This window comes from Aquarana catesbeiana, linkage group LG10, assembly GCF_042186555.1.
Source record: "Aquarana catesbeiana isolate 2022-GZ linkage group LG10, ASM4218655v1, whole genome shotgun sequence".
NCBI lineage: Eukaryota > Metazoa > Chordata > Amphibia > Anura > Ranidae > Aquarana > Aquarana catesbeiana.
Window position 1 is genome coordinate 117,437,357 of NC_133333.1, and position 20,829 is coordinate 117,458,185.

The window sequence follows — 20,829 nt, forward strand, 5'->3', positions numbered from 1 at the left end:
TGATGACAACCAATGCGGCTAAAAGCCACTCGGCTGTTATCCTAAAGGAGCAGAAGAGGATGCCCCCCCTCCCACCGCCTTCCGCCGCTCTTCCCCAGCCTCCCATCCCACTGGGAGATCCGATCCATGATCCCACACTTCTACTGACTAGGCTGAGACTAGAACGAAGCCGGAAACGGCTTTGATCCAGTCTCTTATGTAAAAACACGAAAGCGACGTCACAACGTCACTTCCGGTTTTCTCGGCTGCCAATGGCACCGATTTAAAAAAATGACAGTTTTCAGAATACTGGCGATCTGAATACTTTTAATTGCAAAGGAGGGATTGGGGGTCTTTTAGACCCCCAATCCCTCCATAAAGAGTACCTGTCAGCACCTATTACTGTATAAGGGATGTTTATATTCCTTGTGACAGCAAAAAAAATGATCAGAATTTTTTTTAAAAGGACAATGTAAAAAAATAAAATAAAATAAATAAAAATAAATTTAAAAAATGTTAAAGCGCCCCCATCCCCGTGTGCTCGCGCAACAAAGAAAAGTCTTGCTCGCATATGAAAACAGTGTTCAAATTACACATGTGAGGTATCGTCGCAATTGTCAGAGTGAGGGCAAAATTCTAGCAAAAGACCTCCTCTATAACTCTAACCTGGTAAAGCGTTGTCTGTGGAGATTTTTAGGTACCAACGTTTGTCGCCATTCCATGAGTGTGGGCAATTTGGGCTAACTTTACTGTTTCGTTTTCTTTTAATTCATGAAAGTGTCTTTTTTCCCAAAAAATTGCGTTTGAAAGACCGCTGCACAAATACCGTGTGACATAAAATATTCCAACGATCGCCATTTTATTCTCTAGGGTCTTTGCTAAAATATATATATTTTATATATATATATATATATATATATATATATAATGTTTGGGGGTTCTAAGTAATTTTCTAGCAAAAAATATGTATTTTAACTTGTAAGCAACAAATGTCAAAAATAGGCTTAGGCATGAAAGGGGTAAAGGTATAGCGACACACGTCACACGTTCACAAACTGCCAACCACCCCAACATATAACTATCCTTTGCAGCAAGGAGTACATGGAAAGGCAACACACATCAAAAACAAAAAAAATTCCCAGATCACTTACCAGCTGCCCTGCAACAAAACCAAATTGACCCTGTCTAACAGTTCACGTTAAAAACAAAGGGTTGAGTCACACACATTTGCAAACATACAGTATGTGTAAGCCGCAGTGGCCACGTCAAGGCACCCCAGTTTACTACGGTCCTAACTCTATAATTTTGAGAGTCTCCCACATTGGAGCACATATATAGCATGAGTTATGAAAAACTCATAACCATAAAGCGTTTACATATGTGATCATTTTATTGTAGAAACATAGTTGTTAGAAGGTCTAAATGTGCATATAAATATGAAACTAAACAAATAAAAATGATTAAGACTTTAACCAGGCACAGTAATGCTTGTAGTTTGTTTTACAGTATGTTTATGTTCTGTTCTTTAAGGAAATTTCCATTCAATCCCAAACTGGGCATTGATAATCCTGCTCTGTGCCTTGGAGAAGATCCAGGTATCCTCAAGTATTTTATAATATTAGAGTGGTAAAAAAAATGTTAAAAATCATTGAGGTTAAAGTGTTACTAAACCCAGGATCCTGCATTCACTATATCTGATCTCCCACAGTGCACAGAACATGGAAATGCAATTATCTTTTCTCATCAGCAGTATTTAACAGTCTTATGACTTCTATCAGTGTCTGGCTGAGCACTGGTTAAAGCTTGTAGGAGGAGTTTACATTCTCCTCTGACTGTCCTATGAGGCTAAATGACTCCTGACCCTCTGTCTGGAAAATGTGCTGATCACATACACCATCCCAAAAAAAAAAAACACCTCTCTCGCAATACACGCCAAACTGAGCATGTGCAGAATGCCCCAAAGGCTCTGTGCTATCAGCAGACAGATTGGGGACAGTGGAAGAAGGGGAAGATCAGGAGAGACAGGATCAAAGAGGTTTTTTTACACAATGCAGAGGATTAAACCTTTAGGTTCAAAAGTGAGTACAGTGCCTGGCAAACGTATTCACCCGCCCTTGGGTTTTTACCTATTTTGTTACATTACAGCTTTTGGTTCAATGTTTTTTAATCTGATTAATATGTGATGGATCAGAAAACAATAGTCTAAGTTAGTGAAGTAAAATTAGAAAAATATATACATAAAACTATTTTTCAGAAAAAAAAACTGATAATTGGCATGTGCGTATGTATTCACCCCCTTTGTTATGAAGCCCATAAAAGCTCTGGTGCAACCAATTACCTTCAGAAGTCACATAATTAGTGAAATGATGTCCACCTGTGTGCAATCTAAGTGTCACATGATCTGCCATTACATATACACACCTTTTTGAAAGGCCCCAGAGGCTGCAACACCTAAGCAAGAGGCACCACTAACCAAACACTGCCATGAAGCCGGTGCTAAATACAGGGATATTCTTGCTGTGTGTGATTTGAGGCTAGGACGGAGGTTCACCTTCCAGCAGGACAATGACCTCAAACATACTGCTAAAGCAACACTTGAGTGGTTTAAGGGGAAACATGTAAATGTGTTGGAATGGCCTAATCAAAGTCCAGACCTCAATCCAATAGAAAATCTGTGGTCAGACTTAAAGATTGCTGTTCACAAGCGCAAACCATAAAACTTGAAGGAGCTGGAGCAGTTTTGCAATTAGGAATAGGCAAAAATCCCAGTGGTAAGATGTGGCAAGCTCATAGAGACTTATCCAAAGTGACTTGGAGCTGTGATAGCCGCAAAAGGTGGCTCTACAAAGTATTGACTTTAGGGTGGTGAATAGTTATGTACATTGACTTTTTCTGTTATTTTGTCCTATTTGTTGTTTGCTTCACAATAAAAAAAATAAAATCTTTAAAGTTGTTGGCATGTTCTGTAAATTAAATGATACAAATCCTCAAACAATCCATGTTAATTACAGGTTGTGAGACAACAAAACCTGAAAAATGCCAAGGGGGGGGTGAATACTTTTGCAAGGCACTGTATAACAAGCATGCTTTATTGCATATATACAGACTGGTTTTACTGTTGTGGGTTTAGTAACACTTTAAGTAAATGTATTGGGACTGGATGATACTGAATTTACATGACCTATTTATGATGTTATATTAGTTTACAAATTATGATCAAATGGGTATAGGGAAAAAGAGCACATGCATTCATCAATGTGAGTGCTATATCTTTCATATCTGACTTGTTTCACACTGTAAAGGAGAAGGTTGAGTCTTGGTCCACTTTGTATTTCATGTTTCCTGTAACTTCTGCAAGTCCTAATAAATCTCCCATCAGCCTAATTTCTCAGGTTTGGATAGTTAAGTTTACATTTTACTTTAGGAGTGATTCAAGATAGATAAGCTAATATAATGCCACTATTTATTTTATCTCCTAAAAAAAACTTCAATTCACAAGCATGATGATTAATCATTATTCTTTCACATGAAGTAAAGATTATTTTGTTGAAAGCCCTATTATTATTTAAGTATTATTGTATTACTACCTTGGACAGCTCATTTTTCTCCTCTCTTCCAAACCTCACTATTGAAACTCCTAGTTATTACCCTGAGCTTATGATATGGTGAATTGACTTTTACAGATATATTTGTGCTGATAAAATAAAACTAACAGTGATATAAGATAATAGAACTAGCAGTGTCAATATATCAACAACTTAAAGAGCTGACTTAATAAAGAATGTTATGTGTGTTTGTGAATTGAGATGTAAGAGACGAGAGTTATGAGTAAAATGATGCATAATATTAAAGATAACACCAAAACAAAAATGTGATATGAGCATAGTATAAAAAGTGGAACAGTGAAATAATATTGATATCTTGTGATACTCCAACTCCAATAAAAAAACAACTCCAATAAAAAACAACATCCCAATGTCAAAAATTGTTAATACAACTCACTGGGGTTGATTTACTAAAACTGGAGAGTGCAAAATCTGGTGCAGCTGTGGAAGCTGATTGGTTTCTATGCAGAGCTAAATCAGATTTTGCACGCTTCAGTTTTAGTAAATCAACTCCATTGTGTCCATTAGAAAAATATATGTTTATTAGTATGAAAACAAAAAATGGAAAACCAACATTAAAAATCGGTACCATTCATACAGTAACATTCATACTGATAAAAAGCCATGTCCACCTCATATATGCATATAGTTATGACCACAAGTGACAAGTCAATACGTTGGCCAAGCCCCCTGGCTCGTGTTGCCACTGTGGAGGGAAATATGTATACAGGGTCCAATGTGTTGGACTGGTACTCCTGCAGAAGGATGTTCACGATTTTCACTGAATTACTCCAAACCAGAACCTGCACTTTCCGGATGTAATCAAAAGAGGTTCACATAGTTCATATTGAAGACAATACCCTGAATTACCTCCCTCACACTGTGTAGTTGATCAGATGGATGGAGTCACATGACAAACTCAAGCTACCAGTCAAAGTCCTATGTGGACCAATTGTTATCCAAGGTGATTGTACACATAATTGTGGAAAAGTCCCACATCCAGAAAAGTATAGATATACTTATCAGGTCCCGGCAGAGACCAGCAAAACTGGTCACGTCAGTGTCCACCTCTTCACTATGACCCGTTTGTCATTCTTATGACACCCATGGAATGGCAGACCCTACAAGGAATGGTTCTTTCACAAATGTAGGGATATCGGTGCTCTACGGGACCTGATAAGTATATCTATACTTTTCTGGAAGTGGGACTTTTCCACAATTATGTGTACAATCACCTTGGATTACAATTGGTCCACATTGGACTGGGACTGGTAACTTGAGTTTGTCATGTGACTCCATCCAACTGATCAACTAAACAGTATGAGGGAGGTAATTCAGGGTATGGAGTGTCTTGCCTTTGATTTTGTGGCTATATCTACATAACATCACACATCTAGAACCCTGAATATCGAACCTCCTCTGGACCACTGCAGTAATTTCAACTATACTCAGCTACCCTACCATCATCCATCTGTATTGTCTTCAATAGGAACTATGTTAACCTCTTTTGATTACATCCAAAAAGTGCAGGTTCCAGTTTGGAGTAATTCAGTGAAAAGGACTATACGTGAACATCCTTCTGCAGGAGTACCAGTCCAACAAATTGAACCCTGCATACATATTTCCCTCCACAGTGGGAACACAAGCCAGGGGGCGGGGCCAACATACTGATTTGTCACCTGTGGTCATAACTATATGCAAATATGAGGTGGACTTGGCTCTTTATCAGTATGAATGTTACTGTATGAAATGTACCGATTTTTAATGTTGGTTTTCCCTTTTTTGTTTTGATACTAATAAACATTTCTAATGGATACAGTGAGTTGTATTAACAATTTTTGACATTGGGATGGTTGAGCAAAATCAGTTTTTTTATTTGTGTTGGAATATCATGAGTTCCTTACCGATAGTCCCCATCCCATCCCCTTCCCCCTCTTTTTATTTTGATAAAAGCGTATAGGGAAGTTTTGTGATTGTACAAGGTAGTATCTTGAGGGTCATTTAATTCTAGTGTTTGATTAATATTGATATCTACTATTCTTTATACAGGTATATGTAATCCTATGTTTCTGCATTCCTTTGATATCTAGTTTTCCTTTTCCAGGCTCGGATCCAGATCCAGTAGCTCGTTTCTGTGTACTGAGGAAAGATGTTAGTGGAACTTTTGGGTTCACCTTGCGTAGGGATTTGGAGAGAGTTGGTCATGTTGTACATGATGTGATTCCTGGAGGCCCTGCTTATCTTGTAGGACTAAAAGATGGAGACCAGTTATTACAGATTAATGGGGAGTATGTTCATGAGCAGGAGCACCTAAAGGTGAGGTAACAGTGACTTGTTTCATATATTATAGGAATTACCTAGAAGTGTGAATCACATTATTATAACGATATGCTTACTGAAAATATACTATTCTATCACTTTTAGGTCATGTTTTTTAAAGCATGTTGTAGCAGGGGTCTTCTGGTTACAAAGCAGTTTGGATTTCTTCAGCAAAGGAAAACTCATATTAGTACAATACAATTAGTACATATTAGTACAATGGCGGAATACCTGAACAAGGACCATAATAAACCCCACTGTAGATATCTGTGTTTGAATGTGGTCGTGTTGAGTGCTAAGAGGGCTTCAAAGTATTGCTCTCATCTGTAGAGTGTGATCCAAAACTATCTATCAGGTGGTAATCTTACATCAAGTAAGGTTGGCCTGGAGATGTCTAGAGCGGTTGGGTAAAGCATTAGACATGTGCAATTCGGATTAATTTTTGGTTATTCGGAGATTCGGATGTATCTCGTGACGTCATCAACCCAGCACGCCCTGGTCAATGACGTTACAAGGGAGCGGGTCACCTGATGATGTAATCGGGTGGCCCCGCCCCTTGGCAATTTAAAATCTGTCAGGCGGCGGAGCTGTCAGACTGTGGGAAAGGTTTTTCTTGGGATTTTTTTTGGGTCGGCGGTAGAGGCAGGCCTCATGATTGACATTGGACTTACTTCGGGGGGACACTTATTTTTTGTTCTTTAACTACTTGCCGCCCGCCCACCTTCAAATGACAGCGGAGCGGTACGGCTCTCGTTCTGAAACGACGTGTTTCTTGGATCTTTGCCCATGTGATTGGCTGTGTCCAATCACAGCCGATCACATGTAAACAAGAAAGTGCCATTTATGGGCTCGCCTCACACTGACACTGACTAATCATCAGTGCCCTGATTATAATGCAGCCCCAGCAGTGCTCATTAGTGATGCCACTCTGTTTCCACCAGTGACACCAGTCTGTGCCCATCAGCGCCTGCCCATCAGTGCTGTCTATCAGTGACCATCAGTAGTGCCCATCAGTGCTGCATATCAGTGCCACCTACCAGTGCTGCATATTAGTGCCTCCTCATCAGAGCCACCCCATCAGTGCCCTTCAGTTCCGCCTCATCAGTGTCCATCAGTGCCCATCAGTGCAGCCTCATCAGGGCACATCAGTAAAATTCATACCAGACCCCAAGGGCCTGGTATGGATGGGGGGGGGGGGGCTACACTGTTTTTTTCTGCATTTTTCATTGCCGTTTAAATTTAAGCTGTCAGTGAGGAAGCCCACTGACAGCTGAAGAGTAATCAGTTGTTAAGGATGCAGCGGCCCACTCCTTAACAACCGGCTATTCTTTACACAGAATTTGGATCAGACGATCATTTTTCGACCGATCCAAAATCCATGCAGCTGTGCATGGTAGCAAATCAGCTTCTAACTTCAGCTTGTTCAATTAAGCTTTCAAAATAAAACCTGAAAGATGACTGGTTTCTATGCAGAGCTGCACCAGATTTTGCACTCTCCAGGTATAATAAATAACCCCCATAATTATTACCTGACTGGACTATAACCAACTGGGTCTATTGCAGTTCTCTTTTAAACCTGTAGATACGTTTCCAAAATTAGTAAACTCAATACTGCTGAGCTGACCCTATTGTATGAACATGTGTGAAAACAATTGCTTGCCTTTCTCTATTACTAAAGCATGTCATAACTCAGCACTGTGATATGGTAACTAATCAGAGACAAGGTCAAATTTTGGATACAAAAAATTGGTACCGTTTATTGGCTGCCCAATTTGTTGGATATATGAGTTGCATTTTTGGGCTTTTTACCTAAGTGTATCCTGTTGCTCCTGATTGTGACTCTCTGTTCCTGTCTGCTCTGTACTTGGACTCTGCCTGTTCCTTTGTGGTTCCATAGGTCACTTGCTAGGATGTATCTTGTTGGTGAGACTCTGTCCCTTTAAAAATACATATAAGGGGAAAAGTAAAGGCTGCTTCTAAAACCACGGAACTGCATTAAATGTGTGAACGTGATACAGAAATGTTAATGTTAAAAAGCTCACATATACTTTCTATAAAAAGGCAGATTGATTCCATCCAGGGCACACATATAGATGAATGCATAGAACGATCATTAAATATCATACAGTAGATGCTATATTGCGTGGTGTTTCATATTTTTTATTTCAGTTAGTCATTCTTGGGTACATGACAGTCAGTCCTATTGGTATTCCTAAACAGTCTGATCTTTGTCTTTACATTATACCTGAAAGTCAAAATGATATGGTGGTTTATGGTCATCCATTTGTGTCTATTGGTAATAAGACAATATTTAAGACGTTCAGTGGTTATTCAAGAAAAGGAAAAGCTTCCTGTTACCTTTGGCTATCTGGCAATTTTAGACTTGTCAATATTTCCACAGGTGGTACAGAAGGTGAAGGCCAGTGGCACCCGCGTGTCACTGGTTGTTCTTGATGAGTCTGGCTATAGGAAATTGTGTGCCAATAACTCCTCACCACTATCTATTCTCCCTAATGTCCTTCCCGAGTCTTGTCCCAGGCCACGGCTTTGCCTTGTACGTGATGAGGGTCGGGGCTTTGGCTTCACTACAACCTCAACCGGTGGTAAGTTATCCTTTTTGAACCTACGTTAATGTATCTCCTTCTGTGTACATACATACAGTATGTACATATATGTGTACAATTATTTTATCTTTGTTATAATGCTTATCTATATGAACTTATAGCCATTTTATGATCTATGTGCCCCATGCAATCTAGCATTAAAAATCCCAAATCAGTATGATATTAACAAGGTGACACCGAATGGGCCTTATTTGCCAGCCTGAAAAAACTTACCAATACCATCTGAGCATCTCTTTTATTTATATGTAATGATAGAGGATATAGCTGAATAGATTTGTTTTTAGTTTAATCTTATTTTATTGACAAAGTAACCAATACACGCTTGCATAATCGCAAAGTAAACAAAGAGTATCGTACATAATGTAACATATGTAAAGTATGATTTCTCAAAAAGTGAGATGGCTCATAAATGCAGATCTTAAAGGCAGCAAATATGTAAAACATGGAAAAACAGGACAAATATAAATTATTATACTGTACTGAGAAAAACATGCAACCTGACAATGCTGCCCTCCATCTAAAAATGCTATTTGCCTCGTTGTTTTTGGCTTCATTAAATACCAACTCAAAACTCCAGAGCAAGCATTCCACCAGTGAATTGAGAGGGAAATCAGAATTTCTGATCTGCGTACTTGATTTGAGTCACTGATTCTGTCATGCTGCCTACATCAGTGTTTCTCAAAGTCAATGCACCGTTTAAAATTATGGACTGTTTTAAAGCACCCTATTCTAAAATGTAAAAAACTATTCTAATGCCCCGTACACACGGTCGGATTTTCCGATGGAAAATGTCCGATCGGAGCGTGTTGTCGGAAATTCCGACCGCGTGTGGGCTCCATCGGACATTTTCCCTCGGATTTTCCGACACACAAAGTTGGAGAGCAGGAGATAAAATTTTCCGACAACAAAATCCGTTGTCGGAAATTCCGATCGTGTGTACACAAATCCGATGGACAAAGTGCCACGCATGCTCAGAATAAATAAAGAGATGAAAGCTATTGGCCACTGCCCCGTTTATAGTCCCAACGTACGTGTTTTACGTCACCGTGTTTAGAACGATTGGATTTTCCGACAACTTTGTGTGACCGTGTGTATGCAAGACAAGTTTGAGCCAACATCCGTCAGAAAAAATCCTAGGATTTTGTTGTCGGAATGTCCGAACAAAGTCCGACCGTGTGTACGCCCTATAATAGTTTTACATATTGCAGCAACATCGACACACGTAGGACACCCAACATTAGAGGTGATTTATTCTTCCAAAGCAAATACACTTTTCCACACTGGTACCAACTAGTATTCCAGTGTTTCTCCTCTCCCTCAGTTTCTCTCCATCATTCACAGCTGATGTGACCCCAATGTTGATGGAGGGGGGCAGAGGCGGGTCAAACAAGGATGCTGTGCAGGCAATCAATAAGCTTCTTATCAACATTGATGACTTCACTAGTTTTTAGGACACCGCTGCCTGGAAGGTTGAAATGGTGCACAATAAAAACCTGTGGCTTTGTGTAACTAAAAGGCAGACTTGATCCACCTGCTGGCTTGTATATATTTTTGGGCAATTTTTGGCATTTTGCCAAGGCACCCCTGAAGAAACCTCAAGGCCCCCCAGGGTGCCTGGGCCCCCCCCCGGTTGAAAATTGCTGGCCTACACATATGCCTACATATTTCAATGTCACCATTTCCATGTAAACTTTACTTGATCTTGTAGGTACATTCATCATATTCAATTTTAAACCAGCATAATCCAACATAAAAAAGACATTGAAATGCTTTCTACCTTACTTTCTATTTTCAGCATCAACAATTTCAATTATTGTGACAAGTTTAAGAAGTAACAATGCGATTGCTTGCACTGTAAAATAGTCATTGTTTTCCATCTATAAATGTTATATTACTGTTTAGTGACCATTATATATTTGTATATACAATGTTGTTACCCAGGTGTCCGTGGTACATTTCTTCTCAATGTGGAAGATGGCAGTGCAGCACAAAAGGCTGGGGTTCCCTCTGGTGCCCGTCTTCTTGAAGTCAGTGGTGAAAGTGTCACAAGCTTTACATTGAGTCAACTGTCTAAAAAGGTGTGATAATATCCTTTTCTAGTTTTATACAAATCTTTGCACAAAATTGAATACTAATTATGGAATAGTTCTTAAAGTGTATCTATGATCAAAATGTAAAATTACACGTAGCACCCTTCTTGGTAGGTGCTAGAAGATAGTATAGGTTTTGGGTCTTTCTGCTTACCAGGAAGGCTGTCAGGTAAATTTAGATGCTCTCTGCCTACCAGGAAGCAGGGATCCATTCATTGAATGTTTCACACTGGTCCAATAGGATGGGGCATATTGGACAGTGGGAGGACACCTGACAAATGAGAGCACAGGCATAGTTACAGCTCTGGCGATTAGCAGAGGAAAGTGCCTCAGTACATGCTGGGGACTGTATATACGCTAAGGTCTCATGTGCTTGAGGTCTTAGGCTGGAGAGCGGGGTCCTGGAGGGAGGGGGTAGCTGCCCCTCCTCTGCACAAGCTGTCATGCGGACTCAGGTGGTTGACCCGAGGGCCTGAATCCGAGTAAAGTTGCAACCCAGACGTCCTGCAGAGCTGACTGGAAGTGAGACACACCGGGGAGTTTCTGTTTTGGCCTACAGTGAGTACAGATCTGTGTCATGGGCCCTGTCCTGCAAGGGCCACCCCTTCAGATAGTAGAGTCAGTGGACGGGTGTCAGTTAAAGGGGATGCTAGTGAGTGCCCTGAAGATAAACAGTTTCACCAAGTCTGCTGCCAGAGCAAGCAAAGGACTTATTCCTCCCATACAAGTGTTGTATGGTATAGCAGAGAGTCTGCTACCACATTTAACCTGTTGAGGCCGAGTGAGAGTTGTCCTCATCTGTAATTAGTTCCAGTTGGAGTATCCTTCTACTCCCTTCTCCCATCCACATTCAAACAATAAATACAAAAAAAAAAACAAAAACTTGGATAACAAGTGGTTGAGAGTATGTGCGGTTGTGTGAAAACCCCTAGTAACTGGCTGAAAAATAAGAAGGGGAAAGCCCAGGGAAGTCTACACACAGCAGTCCCTACAGCAGCAGTGCTATATATATTCATTGCCACATTGTATTTCAGTTAATTCCAGCCTACTCCTTAAGGCTCGGTTCACACTGCCGTGACTTACGGTGCAACTTTGCCAGGTGACTTGCTGGCATCTTGAGTACTATTTTGATAATAGTATAGAATAGAAGTCGTATAGAAGTCGCATTGAAGTAGTACAGGAACCTTTTCTAAAGTCAGAAGGACAGTTCTCATTGATTAACATGGGATTTCACGTGTCATGCGAATTGGGATCTCACAAGTCAGATCCCAAGTCATGGCAGTGGGAACAGAGTCTAAAGCTGAACAATCTTGAAGTTTGTGAACTTATTATGTGTAGATCTAAACACATTTACTTCTTTGAATTCAGTGTATTCACTATGCCCTATAAATATCACACATTTCACAGAGCTTGCCTTCTGAACTACAGAGGAACTTAGAGGAGGAATTTCAGGAGACGGAGTCAGTACAGGGATCATAAGCAGGTTTTTGATAGTTACACCAGGAAACATGAACTGAATGCAGATAGTGACCCACGTGGAAACTGAATGCTGCCCAGCCTAGATTACCAGATAAATTATATTATTCATAATAACAAAAGAACAGGTGTTTCCAATGTGCAACTAAATCATTTTTTTTTTTTGCTTTTGGACTCCTTACCAGCTATATGGTAATTCATTCTCACTTAGAATATTTAGAATGTCTGAATTCCAGATGTCATTTCATTTCTCCAGGGAAAACACCAAAGCAGATTTAGAACATTAGATAGAACAGTGTACTGCATACATTATGTCACAAGTCATTCACTGGAGCATAGGGATCTAAATACCAGTAAGGGACTGTACTATTGAGCAGGTGTCATGACAGAAAATATGGAGGAAAGCAGGTGAGGACAGGCAGAAACATAGAGCAGCAGAAGTGACAGCTGAAGCAACAATTAGGCAAAACTAGACACTGACAGAATCCCCGGATTATAAAACTGGAAGTGGGTTTAATTTTACAGTATTAAAGCGGTGTTTCACCCAAAAAAAAAAATATTAAAAGCCAGCAGATACACATACTGCAGCTGCTGGCTTTTAACAATAGGACACTTACCTGTCCTGGAGTCCAGCAATGTCGGCACTGCAGCTGATTGTGGGTAAGGGTACCCGGCAGTGTAGCCTTACGGCTTCACGCCGGGAACCCTACTGCGCATGCGCAAGGCCCCACTCCTCTCTCCTACTGGCCCGGCAACAGGGAGAGGAGGAGGGAGCCCCGCGGTGATGTCACGAGCCATGGCCCGTACTCCCGGAAGTCGGAACAGGATACCTGTCAAAGACAGGTATTCTGTCCCCCCCCCCCCCCAAAAGGTGCCAATTGTGGCACCGGAGGGGGAGAGGAGACAAATGAGCGGAAGTTCCACTTTTGCGTGGAACTCCGCTTTAAGGACATAAATATCCCATACAGGGAATCAATGAGAGCTCATTGCCAAAGTCAAGGACACTCATTGCATCTTGAAGAAAAGAGTTTAACCACTGCAGATAGAAAGGGTTCTTCACTTTACGGCTACATTCATGTATACTTGGATAGTCTACTATTTTCAGAGGTGGCATTTTGCTGGATACAGTAACACTCTGCGCTTTGGCCATATACAAACTAACTGATTAGCTGAGGCCAGTTTGTGCCTGGCCAGAACTCCACAGAAATGCAGGCCTTGGATGTACACTGTCTGTGTCAAGGCTCTGTTCTGTGTGGAGGCTCTATTCGCATGTAACCGCTCAGATTATCAGGTACATATGAACAGCAACAACACTGGTCATTAATTTGTACTGAGTATGAATGTGACAGCCACAGCTAACAGCAGGTCACACACACTGTATGCAGACAGCATGTAGTATGTCAATGTAGCCTTATAGCTGTGAAACTGGAAAGATTGCTTAAAAAAGGATTATTATGGAAAATCTAAGCCTTAACATTTGGTTTGCTAGTACATTAGAGGGTTTATTTACGAAAAGCAAATATACTCTTAACTTTGAAAGATAATTTGCCCTTTACAAGAGAATTTCCCTTTACTTGTTGTGAAAATTCACTTCTCAAAGAATACCCAATCATGTGCAAGTTAAAAAAAAAAACAATAAAACATTAAAAATTGTATTTTCTGCTTGCACATGATTGGATGATTCACTAAGGAAGGCAAATTCCCCTGTGCCAAGTGCAAATTCCCTATATATCAACTGTCATTTTTGTTTATAATATACAGTTTTTACCACCTTCACCCCTTTATTATATCACATTGCTGCTGTTCTCCTTCAGCCTCTTTCAGCCAGTTCCTATGCACATGCCCAAGTATTTGCTGATCTTTATTGTTCTGGATTGTCATCCTGATAGTGCTGTAGCCTCAACCAGGGGGCATGTGACAGGAGCACAAACAGGGGTATTGGTTTAACCTTATAACCAGAAGTGTCTGAGCAAGATCCTTAATGGCAAGATTATTGGGAATTCATTTAATGAAAGCTGCTGATATAAAAAAGCTGGGGTGGGGGTATGGGGGCTCAGGACAAGTCTGATCATTGGAGAAGAGCAGACTGAATTCCCAGCATAGCTAGAGAACTGACCATGGTGGGTGTGCTCTCCTAATTAGTGTGGTCAGTTTTCAATAGGAAAGCAGAGGGACTGGCAGGAACACCAGGGATTTCACACAAAGGAATCAATTCAAAGAGAACAGGATACTTTTTCATACAAGTACATGGTACAGCAGGCACATATCGGGAATATGAAATGGGTTTACATACTCTTTAACATGTTAAAGCTTTCATGAGATTTAGGTGGGTTTTAGACCTCCTTTACAATCTTGCATCAACCTTTTTCTTGCAGTTGCAAAATAGTGGTTCGCGTGTTGTCCTGCTAGTTTTGGAACCATCTGCATTGGAGGTATATGAAGCTCACGGAGTTATACCAAGCATTGCATTTGCTGATACATCTTATGTACCTTATCGTACAAAAAATCTTTACTTGGTGCGTAGTCCAGAGGGTTATGGATTCCTTTTAAGACAAGAAAAGTGCCTAGGTGGACAAGGTAAACTAAAATGCCATGTACAGTATGTATTAAATACTTGGCCCGCAAAAAAATGTGCTATGTGGTATTATTACAATATCTATTTTGTCTTTACACCATTCAGTTCTCCAGTGGAACAAAATACTTCAGGTTTTTGTTCCGTCTTTCAATGTGCCCTACCACAGCTAGCAAGGAGATGGAGGAGACAAACTGCTTTCGCAGCAACGCTTTTCGATGGCTCTCAGCATTTGCTTGCCGTGTCAGGCCACTGTGCGCCAAGGGGGATACGCGTCCTGTCCAACATCATAGTCAGCGTGACAGGGCACTTAAAAGGTGGGACAAAGTACCCATACTATTTTCTTCCGTTGAAGAAATGAATGGGGTAAAGTACGGTTGCACCGATATACCACCTTTTTAAGACCAAGTACTTTTTTTCAAGTACTCGCCGATATCGATTACCGATAAATGTCACGTGACAGTGGCACATGTGACAGTTTTTGTTTTATTTATTTATTTTTTACAATTTATTTATTTAAGTATTTTTTACAGTTTCATATTTTTTTTAACAATGCTTTCTTTTTTTTTGGGGGGGGGGGAGTGGACACTGTCAGTGTTTATACAATTTTTTCTTTTTTTTCAAATAATTTTTCACTGCACTGAAGATGAATGGACAGGAGTCAGCGGCTGAAACATCGTAAACACAGGTTATGGTGTTTCAGTTATGAATGGATAGAGTCAATGATTCTGTCCATTCAGAGAAGGAAGGAGCCTGTAAATGACAGATTTATCTGCTCCTTCTTCCGCTTTCCATCCTGAAAGTTCCAGGATATGGGGGGACCAGAGGAGGACAGAGCAGAGGGGGACCAGAGGAGCACTCGGAGAGCCGGGGAGGACACAGGGGGACCCGGAGGATGACACAGAGGGGGTCCCGAGGATCATGACCCAGAGCAGGACATGGGGAGCACAGAGGAGGACCCAGAGAAGGACCTGGGGAGCACAGAGGGGGACAGCCGGGAGTGATTAATGCGGCGGTGGGGGCAGTTACAAGCACCTATCTCCCTGACAGCCACGGGAGGGAGAGGAGGAGAAGTGGCTGTGAGAAAAGCTATACAGGGAGATTGGTGCTTGTAACTGCCCCCACCGATGCAGCGATCATCCCTGAGGCTGCCCAAGTTATATGTCTATGATTATATGTCATTATTACATTGTATATCCCTTTATGTTGTAGTGGCCCAGGTGCTTATCCAATAGTTCTTTGAAACCATCGATGCTCCCCGCTGAAACCACCGCCTGTGGAAGGGAATTCCACATCCTTGCCGCTCTTACAGTAAAGAACCCTCTATGCAGTTTAAGGTTAAACCTCTTTTCTTCTAATTTTAATGAGTGGCCACGTGTCTTATTAAACTCCCTTACACGGAAAAGTTTTATCCCTATTGTGGGGTCACTAGCACGGTTTTTGTAAATTGAAATCATATCCCCTCTCAAGCGTCTCTTCTCCAGAGAGAATAAGTTCAGTGCTCACAACCTTTCTTCATAACTAATGTCCTCCAGTCCCTTTATTAGTTTTGTTGCCCTTCTATGTACTCGCTCCATTTCCAGCACATACTTCCTGAGGACTGGTGCCCAGAACTGGACAGCATACTCCAGATGCGGCCGGACCAGTCTTGTAGAGTAGAAGAATTATCTCTTTATCTCTTGAGTCAATCCCCTTTTTAATGCATGCCAATATTCTATTTGCTTTGTTTGCAGCAGCTTGGCATTGCATGCCATTGCTGAGCCTATTATCTACTAGGACCCCCAGGTCCTTTTCCATCCTAGATTCCCCCAGAGTTTCTCCCCCAGTGAGTAGATTGCATTCATATTTTTGCCACCCAAATGCATAATTTTAAATTCCACATTAAACCTCATGTGCCATGTAGTTGCCCACCCCATTAATTTGTTCAGATTTCAAATACACTTCAGGTTGTGTACACTTTATATAATACAGTGTAGTGCGATGTTAAAAAAAAAAAAAATACCCATCATGTCCGGAAGGCCTGCGAGGCAGATGCTCACATGCCATTAAAAGAGGGCAAGCAGCCTCTGAAATAATATTTACAGCAGGGACCATTGTTGCACCCAACAAGAGTTACAGTGTTCTGGCACCACCAACACCTAAGGCCCAATGTTTCTGTCCCTGTTTAACAGGGACATATAATTACAATTTTTGAAATAATATTTAACAGCAGGGACCGTTCCTGCGCCCAACAAGAGTAACTGTGAGGGCTTACCGTGTTCTGCCACCACCAACACCTAAGGCCCAATATACTGCAGTTCAGAGTATATAGTGCAGTCCGTATAGTATATATACTGCAGTTCAAAGTATATAGTGCACTCAGTGTAGTATATATAATGCAGTGCAGGGTATATAGTGCAGTGTACAATATATAATATATAGTGTATTGAAGTGGTTAATGGGAGCCCTATGACAGAATTAAGGAAAAAACGGCATGGGTTTCCCCGTCCATACCAGGCTCTTTGGGTCTAGTATGGATTTTGGGGGGGGACCCCCATGCCATTTAAAAAAAAAAAATTGGCGTGGAGGTCACCCTAATATCCATACCAGACCTGAGGGACCTGGTATGGACTGGGTGGAAACCCACGCTGTTTTTTAAAATAATATTTTATGTATATTGCCGGGATCTGTCAATACATTACAGCCGTGAGCAATTTAAATGACATCTTTTCCTTTAGAAATGTAATTTTGCTAAGGTACTTTTCTAAACATGGGGAAAATGCGCTACTTTACAAGCGGACTAAGGGGACCCCCAGGCACGATATTTAAATGAATATTTCATTTTTATTTTTCCCTTTAAGCATTCTTAAAATCACTGCTCCTGAAAAAAGGCCGTTTTAAAAACTTTTTTTTGCATTGATACATGTCCCCTGGGGCAGTACCCGGGTTCCCAAACACTTTTTATGGCAATAACTTGCATACAAGCCTTTAAAATTAGCACTTTTGATTTTTCATGTTCGTGTCCTATAGACTTTAACGGTGTTTGCATGTTCGCACAAATTTTTTGTCTGTTTGCAAGTTCTGGTGCGAATCGAACTGGGGGGTGTTCAGCTCATCTCTACTATGATACCATTTTCATTTTTAAAATCTTGTATATAGTCCCTTATCATCCCTTCCAAGAGCTTGCATACTATTGATGTTAGGCTAACTGGTCTGTAATTCCTAGGGATGTATTTTGGCTCTTTTTTAAAGATTGGTGCTACATTGGCTTTTCTCCTTTTTTATCAGCTGGTACCATTCCAGTTAGTAGACTGTCAGTAAAAATTAGGAACAATGGTCTGAAAAATACTTGACTGAGTTCCCTAAGGACCCTCAGGTGCAAGACATCTGGTCCTGGTGACTTATTAATGTTACGTTTTTCAAGTCTATTTCTAATTCTGTCCACTGTTAGCAATGAGGGTGCTTCCTGTGACGTGTCATGAGGATAAACACTGCAGTTTTGGTTACTGAAGCCCCCCAATTCCCTCGTGAATACTGAGGAGAAGAATAAATTCAATACCTTCGGCATCTCACCATCCTTTGTAACCAGATTCCCTTCCTTATTCTTTATGGGGCCAACATGGTCTGTCCTCCCTCTTTTACTGTTTATATACTTAAAGAATTTCTTGGATTTTTTTTGCTCTCCTCCGCTATGTGTCTTTCGTGTTCTATCTTAGCCGCCCTAATTGCACCCTTACATTTTTTGTTGCATTCTTTGTAAATTTTGAATGCTGATGATGATCCCTCAGCCTTGTATTTTTTGAAGGCCTTCTCCTTTGCTTTTATATGCATTTTTACATTGGAGTTAAGCCACCCAGGACTTTTATTTACTCTTTTAAATGTATTTCCCAATGGGATGTACTGGCTAATGCCCTTATTTAATATGCTCTTAAAGCAAAAAAGATTCAACAGGACAACTATTAGTTGTGCACTCCACAAATCTGGTCTTTTTGGAAGAGTGGCAAGAAGAAAGCCATTGTTGGAAGAAAGCCAGAAGAAGTCCCGCTTGCAGTTTGTGAGAAGCCATCAGGCCAATCTTAGAAGAAAACCTGTTAGAGTCTGCAAAAGACTTGAGACTGGGGCGGAGGTTCACCCTCCAGCAGGACAACCCTAAAACATACAGCCAGAGCTACAATGGAATGATTTAGATCAAAGCATATTCATGTATTAGAAAGGCCCAGTCAAATTTCAGACTTAAATCCAATTGACAATCTATGGCAAGAATTGAAAATTGCTGTTCACATATGCTCTCCATCCAATCTGACAGAGCTTGAGCTATTTTGCAAAGAAGAATGGGCAAAAATGTCACTCTCTAGATATACAAAACTGGTAGAGACATCCCCAAAAAGACTTGCAGCAAAAGGTGGTTCTACAAAGTATTGGCTGAATACAAATGGATGCCACATTTTTCACATATTTATTTGTAAAAAAATGTGAATTTATCATTTTCCTTCCACTTCACAATGATATGCCACTTTGTGTTGGTCTACTCTATAACTTAAAATCCCAATAAAATACATTTATGTTTTTTATTATGTTTTTTTTTTTTTTTTTACATGTTTGGCTGTAACATGACAAAATGTGGAAAACTTTAAGGGGTATGAGTACTTTTTCAAGGCACTGTATATTATCAAGAAAATTTATCCTTGCATTTTGTCTTATTTTACCAACCAGGACAATTCTTACGTGAGCTGGATCCAGGACTGCCAGCAGAGGTTTCTGGGATGCGAGAAGGAGACCGTCTGCTAGCAGTAAATGGTCAGAGTGTGCAGAACCTGGAACATGAAGACATTGTCAACCTCATTCAGCAAAGTGGAAATCAAGTCAGTCTGGTTGTTATCAGCAATGAAGGAGACAGATTCTACACTGAGGTAATGGACTGATAATGCTATAAAGGTTTAATGTGCCTCATCCCATTTCAGATTTTCATATAAACACTTACAGAGCCTTTTACAGAAATGATAAATATTGTATGGTAAAGTACAGCCACATCAGCACACATATATTACATTGCCAGATTGTGAAAAATTGATTTCTTAGCATAATTAATTAATTTAGCAAGACCTACATCTATACCAAATATTGGATGCACTGAGATTTCTAGCCATATATGAAAGTAACACTTGTTTCTCTTATAAATGTGTCAAATCTCAGCATCTTGAGCTTCTGACATGAGAAATATAATGTCTTATCTTCTCAGACACCTGTAAGAGGTAATTTTCCTCTAAAGTGACCCTTTCAGGGGGTCACCGGCAGAGGTGAATCTTCATAGCTCTGTGTTGAAAAATATCACTGCCATGCTATTAGCACCAAAAATGTGTAATCTTCCACCTTCAATCTTCTACATTATATTCCAATCCTCCCCATTGTTCTAGCTATTTTATACTGTATATTTAGCTATACATTTATGTATACAATTGTAAAGGACCATTGCTTTTTTTTTTTTTTTTTTGCACAAACTTTTCAAAGAACATTCAACTATTAACTTTGGTCCTTGATCTTGCATTCTGATGTCCCCACCACATTAATGCACTCATGCAGTAAGATCAGTCTGGGAGGAAACAAACTACACATATGTACAGGTATCTGGATTGTATGAGGAAACTGGATCACCCAGAGATATGCAGAAACAAGAAGATACCAACTCTGTGCAGATAATGTCCTTGAAATTAATTAAACCCAGAATATACTCAGGAATGTCATCTAAGAAATGCATTTAATAGCAGTAGTGATGCAATTACCATACCGTATTTCCTTATGCTGTTTTTCTCTTAATCAGATTGGTGTTTCACCTTTGCTTTTTTATGAAGATCAAACCATTGACATTGTCTCTACTCATGTTAAAGAATCAAATGGACAAATGTTGCAAGAATCCAAAATGAAACAGGTATGATACATGATAGAAACACACATTGCTGCCCAATGCAAGGACTAATAACCTATAAATGGGTACTGATAAAACCAAAAGGTTAAAAATATATAGTTAACCCATTAACTAAAAAATAGGGATTATTAATATATTTAAATACTATTTTTAAAAAATCACTAACATTTGGCCAAATCCTTATAGCCAGTTGTGTTGATTACCTTGAAGCAGCAAAAATTTGCAACTGTAGCAAACTTTTCAGGTTTTAGGTGTGCTGTAA

At 40.1% G+C, this 20,829-nt stretch overlaps 1 protein-coding gene across 1 annotated transcript in view; it reads left to right on the forward strand.

Moving 5' to 3' along the window:
• NHERF4 (NHERF family PDZ scaffold protein 4) overlaps positions 1-20,829 on the forward strand; it is a 31,488-nt gene that overhangs the window by 4,267 nt on the left and 6,392 nt on the right. Inside the window, exons 3-9 of the mRNA XM_073601115.1 lie at positions 1,510-1,574; positions 5,689-5,900; positions 8,305-8,506; positions 10,469-10,605; positions 14,469-14,670; positions 19,358-19,554; positions 20,463-20,570. Of these exons, the coding sequence (XP_073457216.1) occupies positions 1,510-1,574; positions 5,689-5,900; positions 8,305-8,506; positions 10,469-10,605; positions 14,469-14,670; positions 19,358-19,554; positions 20,463-20,570 (1,123 nt within the window). The remainder of the gene's footprint in view (positions 1-1,509; positions 1,575-5,688; positions 5,901-8,304; positions 8,507-10,468; positions 10,606-14,468; positions 14,671-19,357; positions 19,555-20,462; positions 20,571-20,829) is intronic.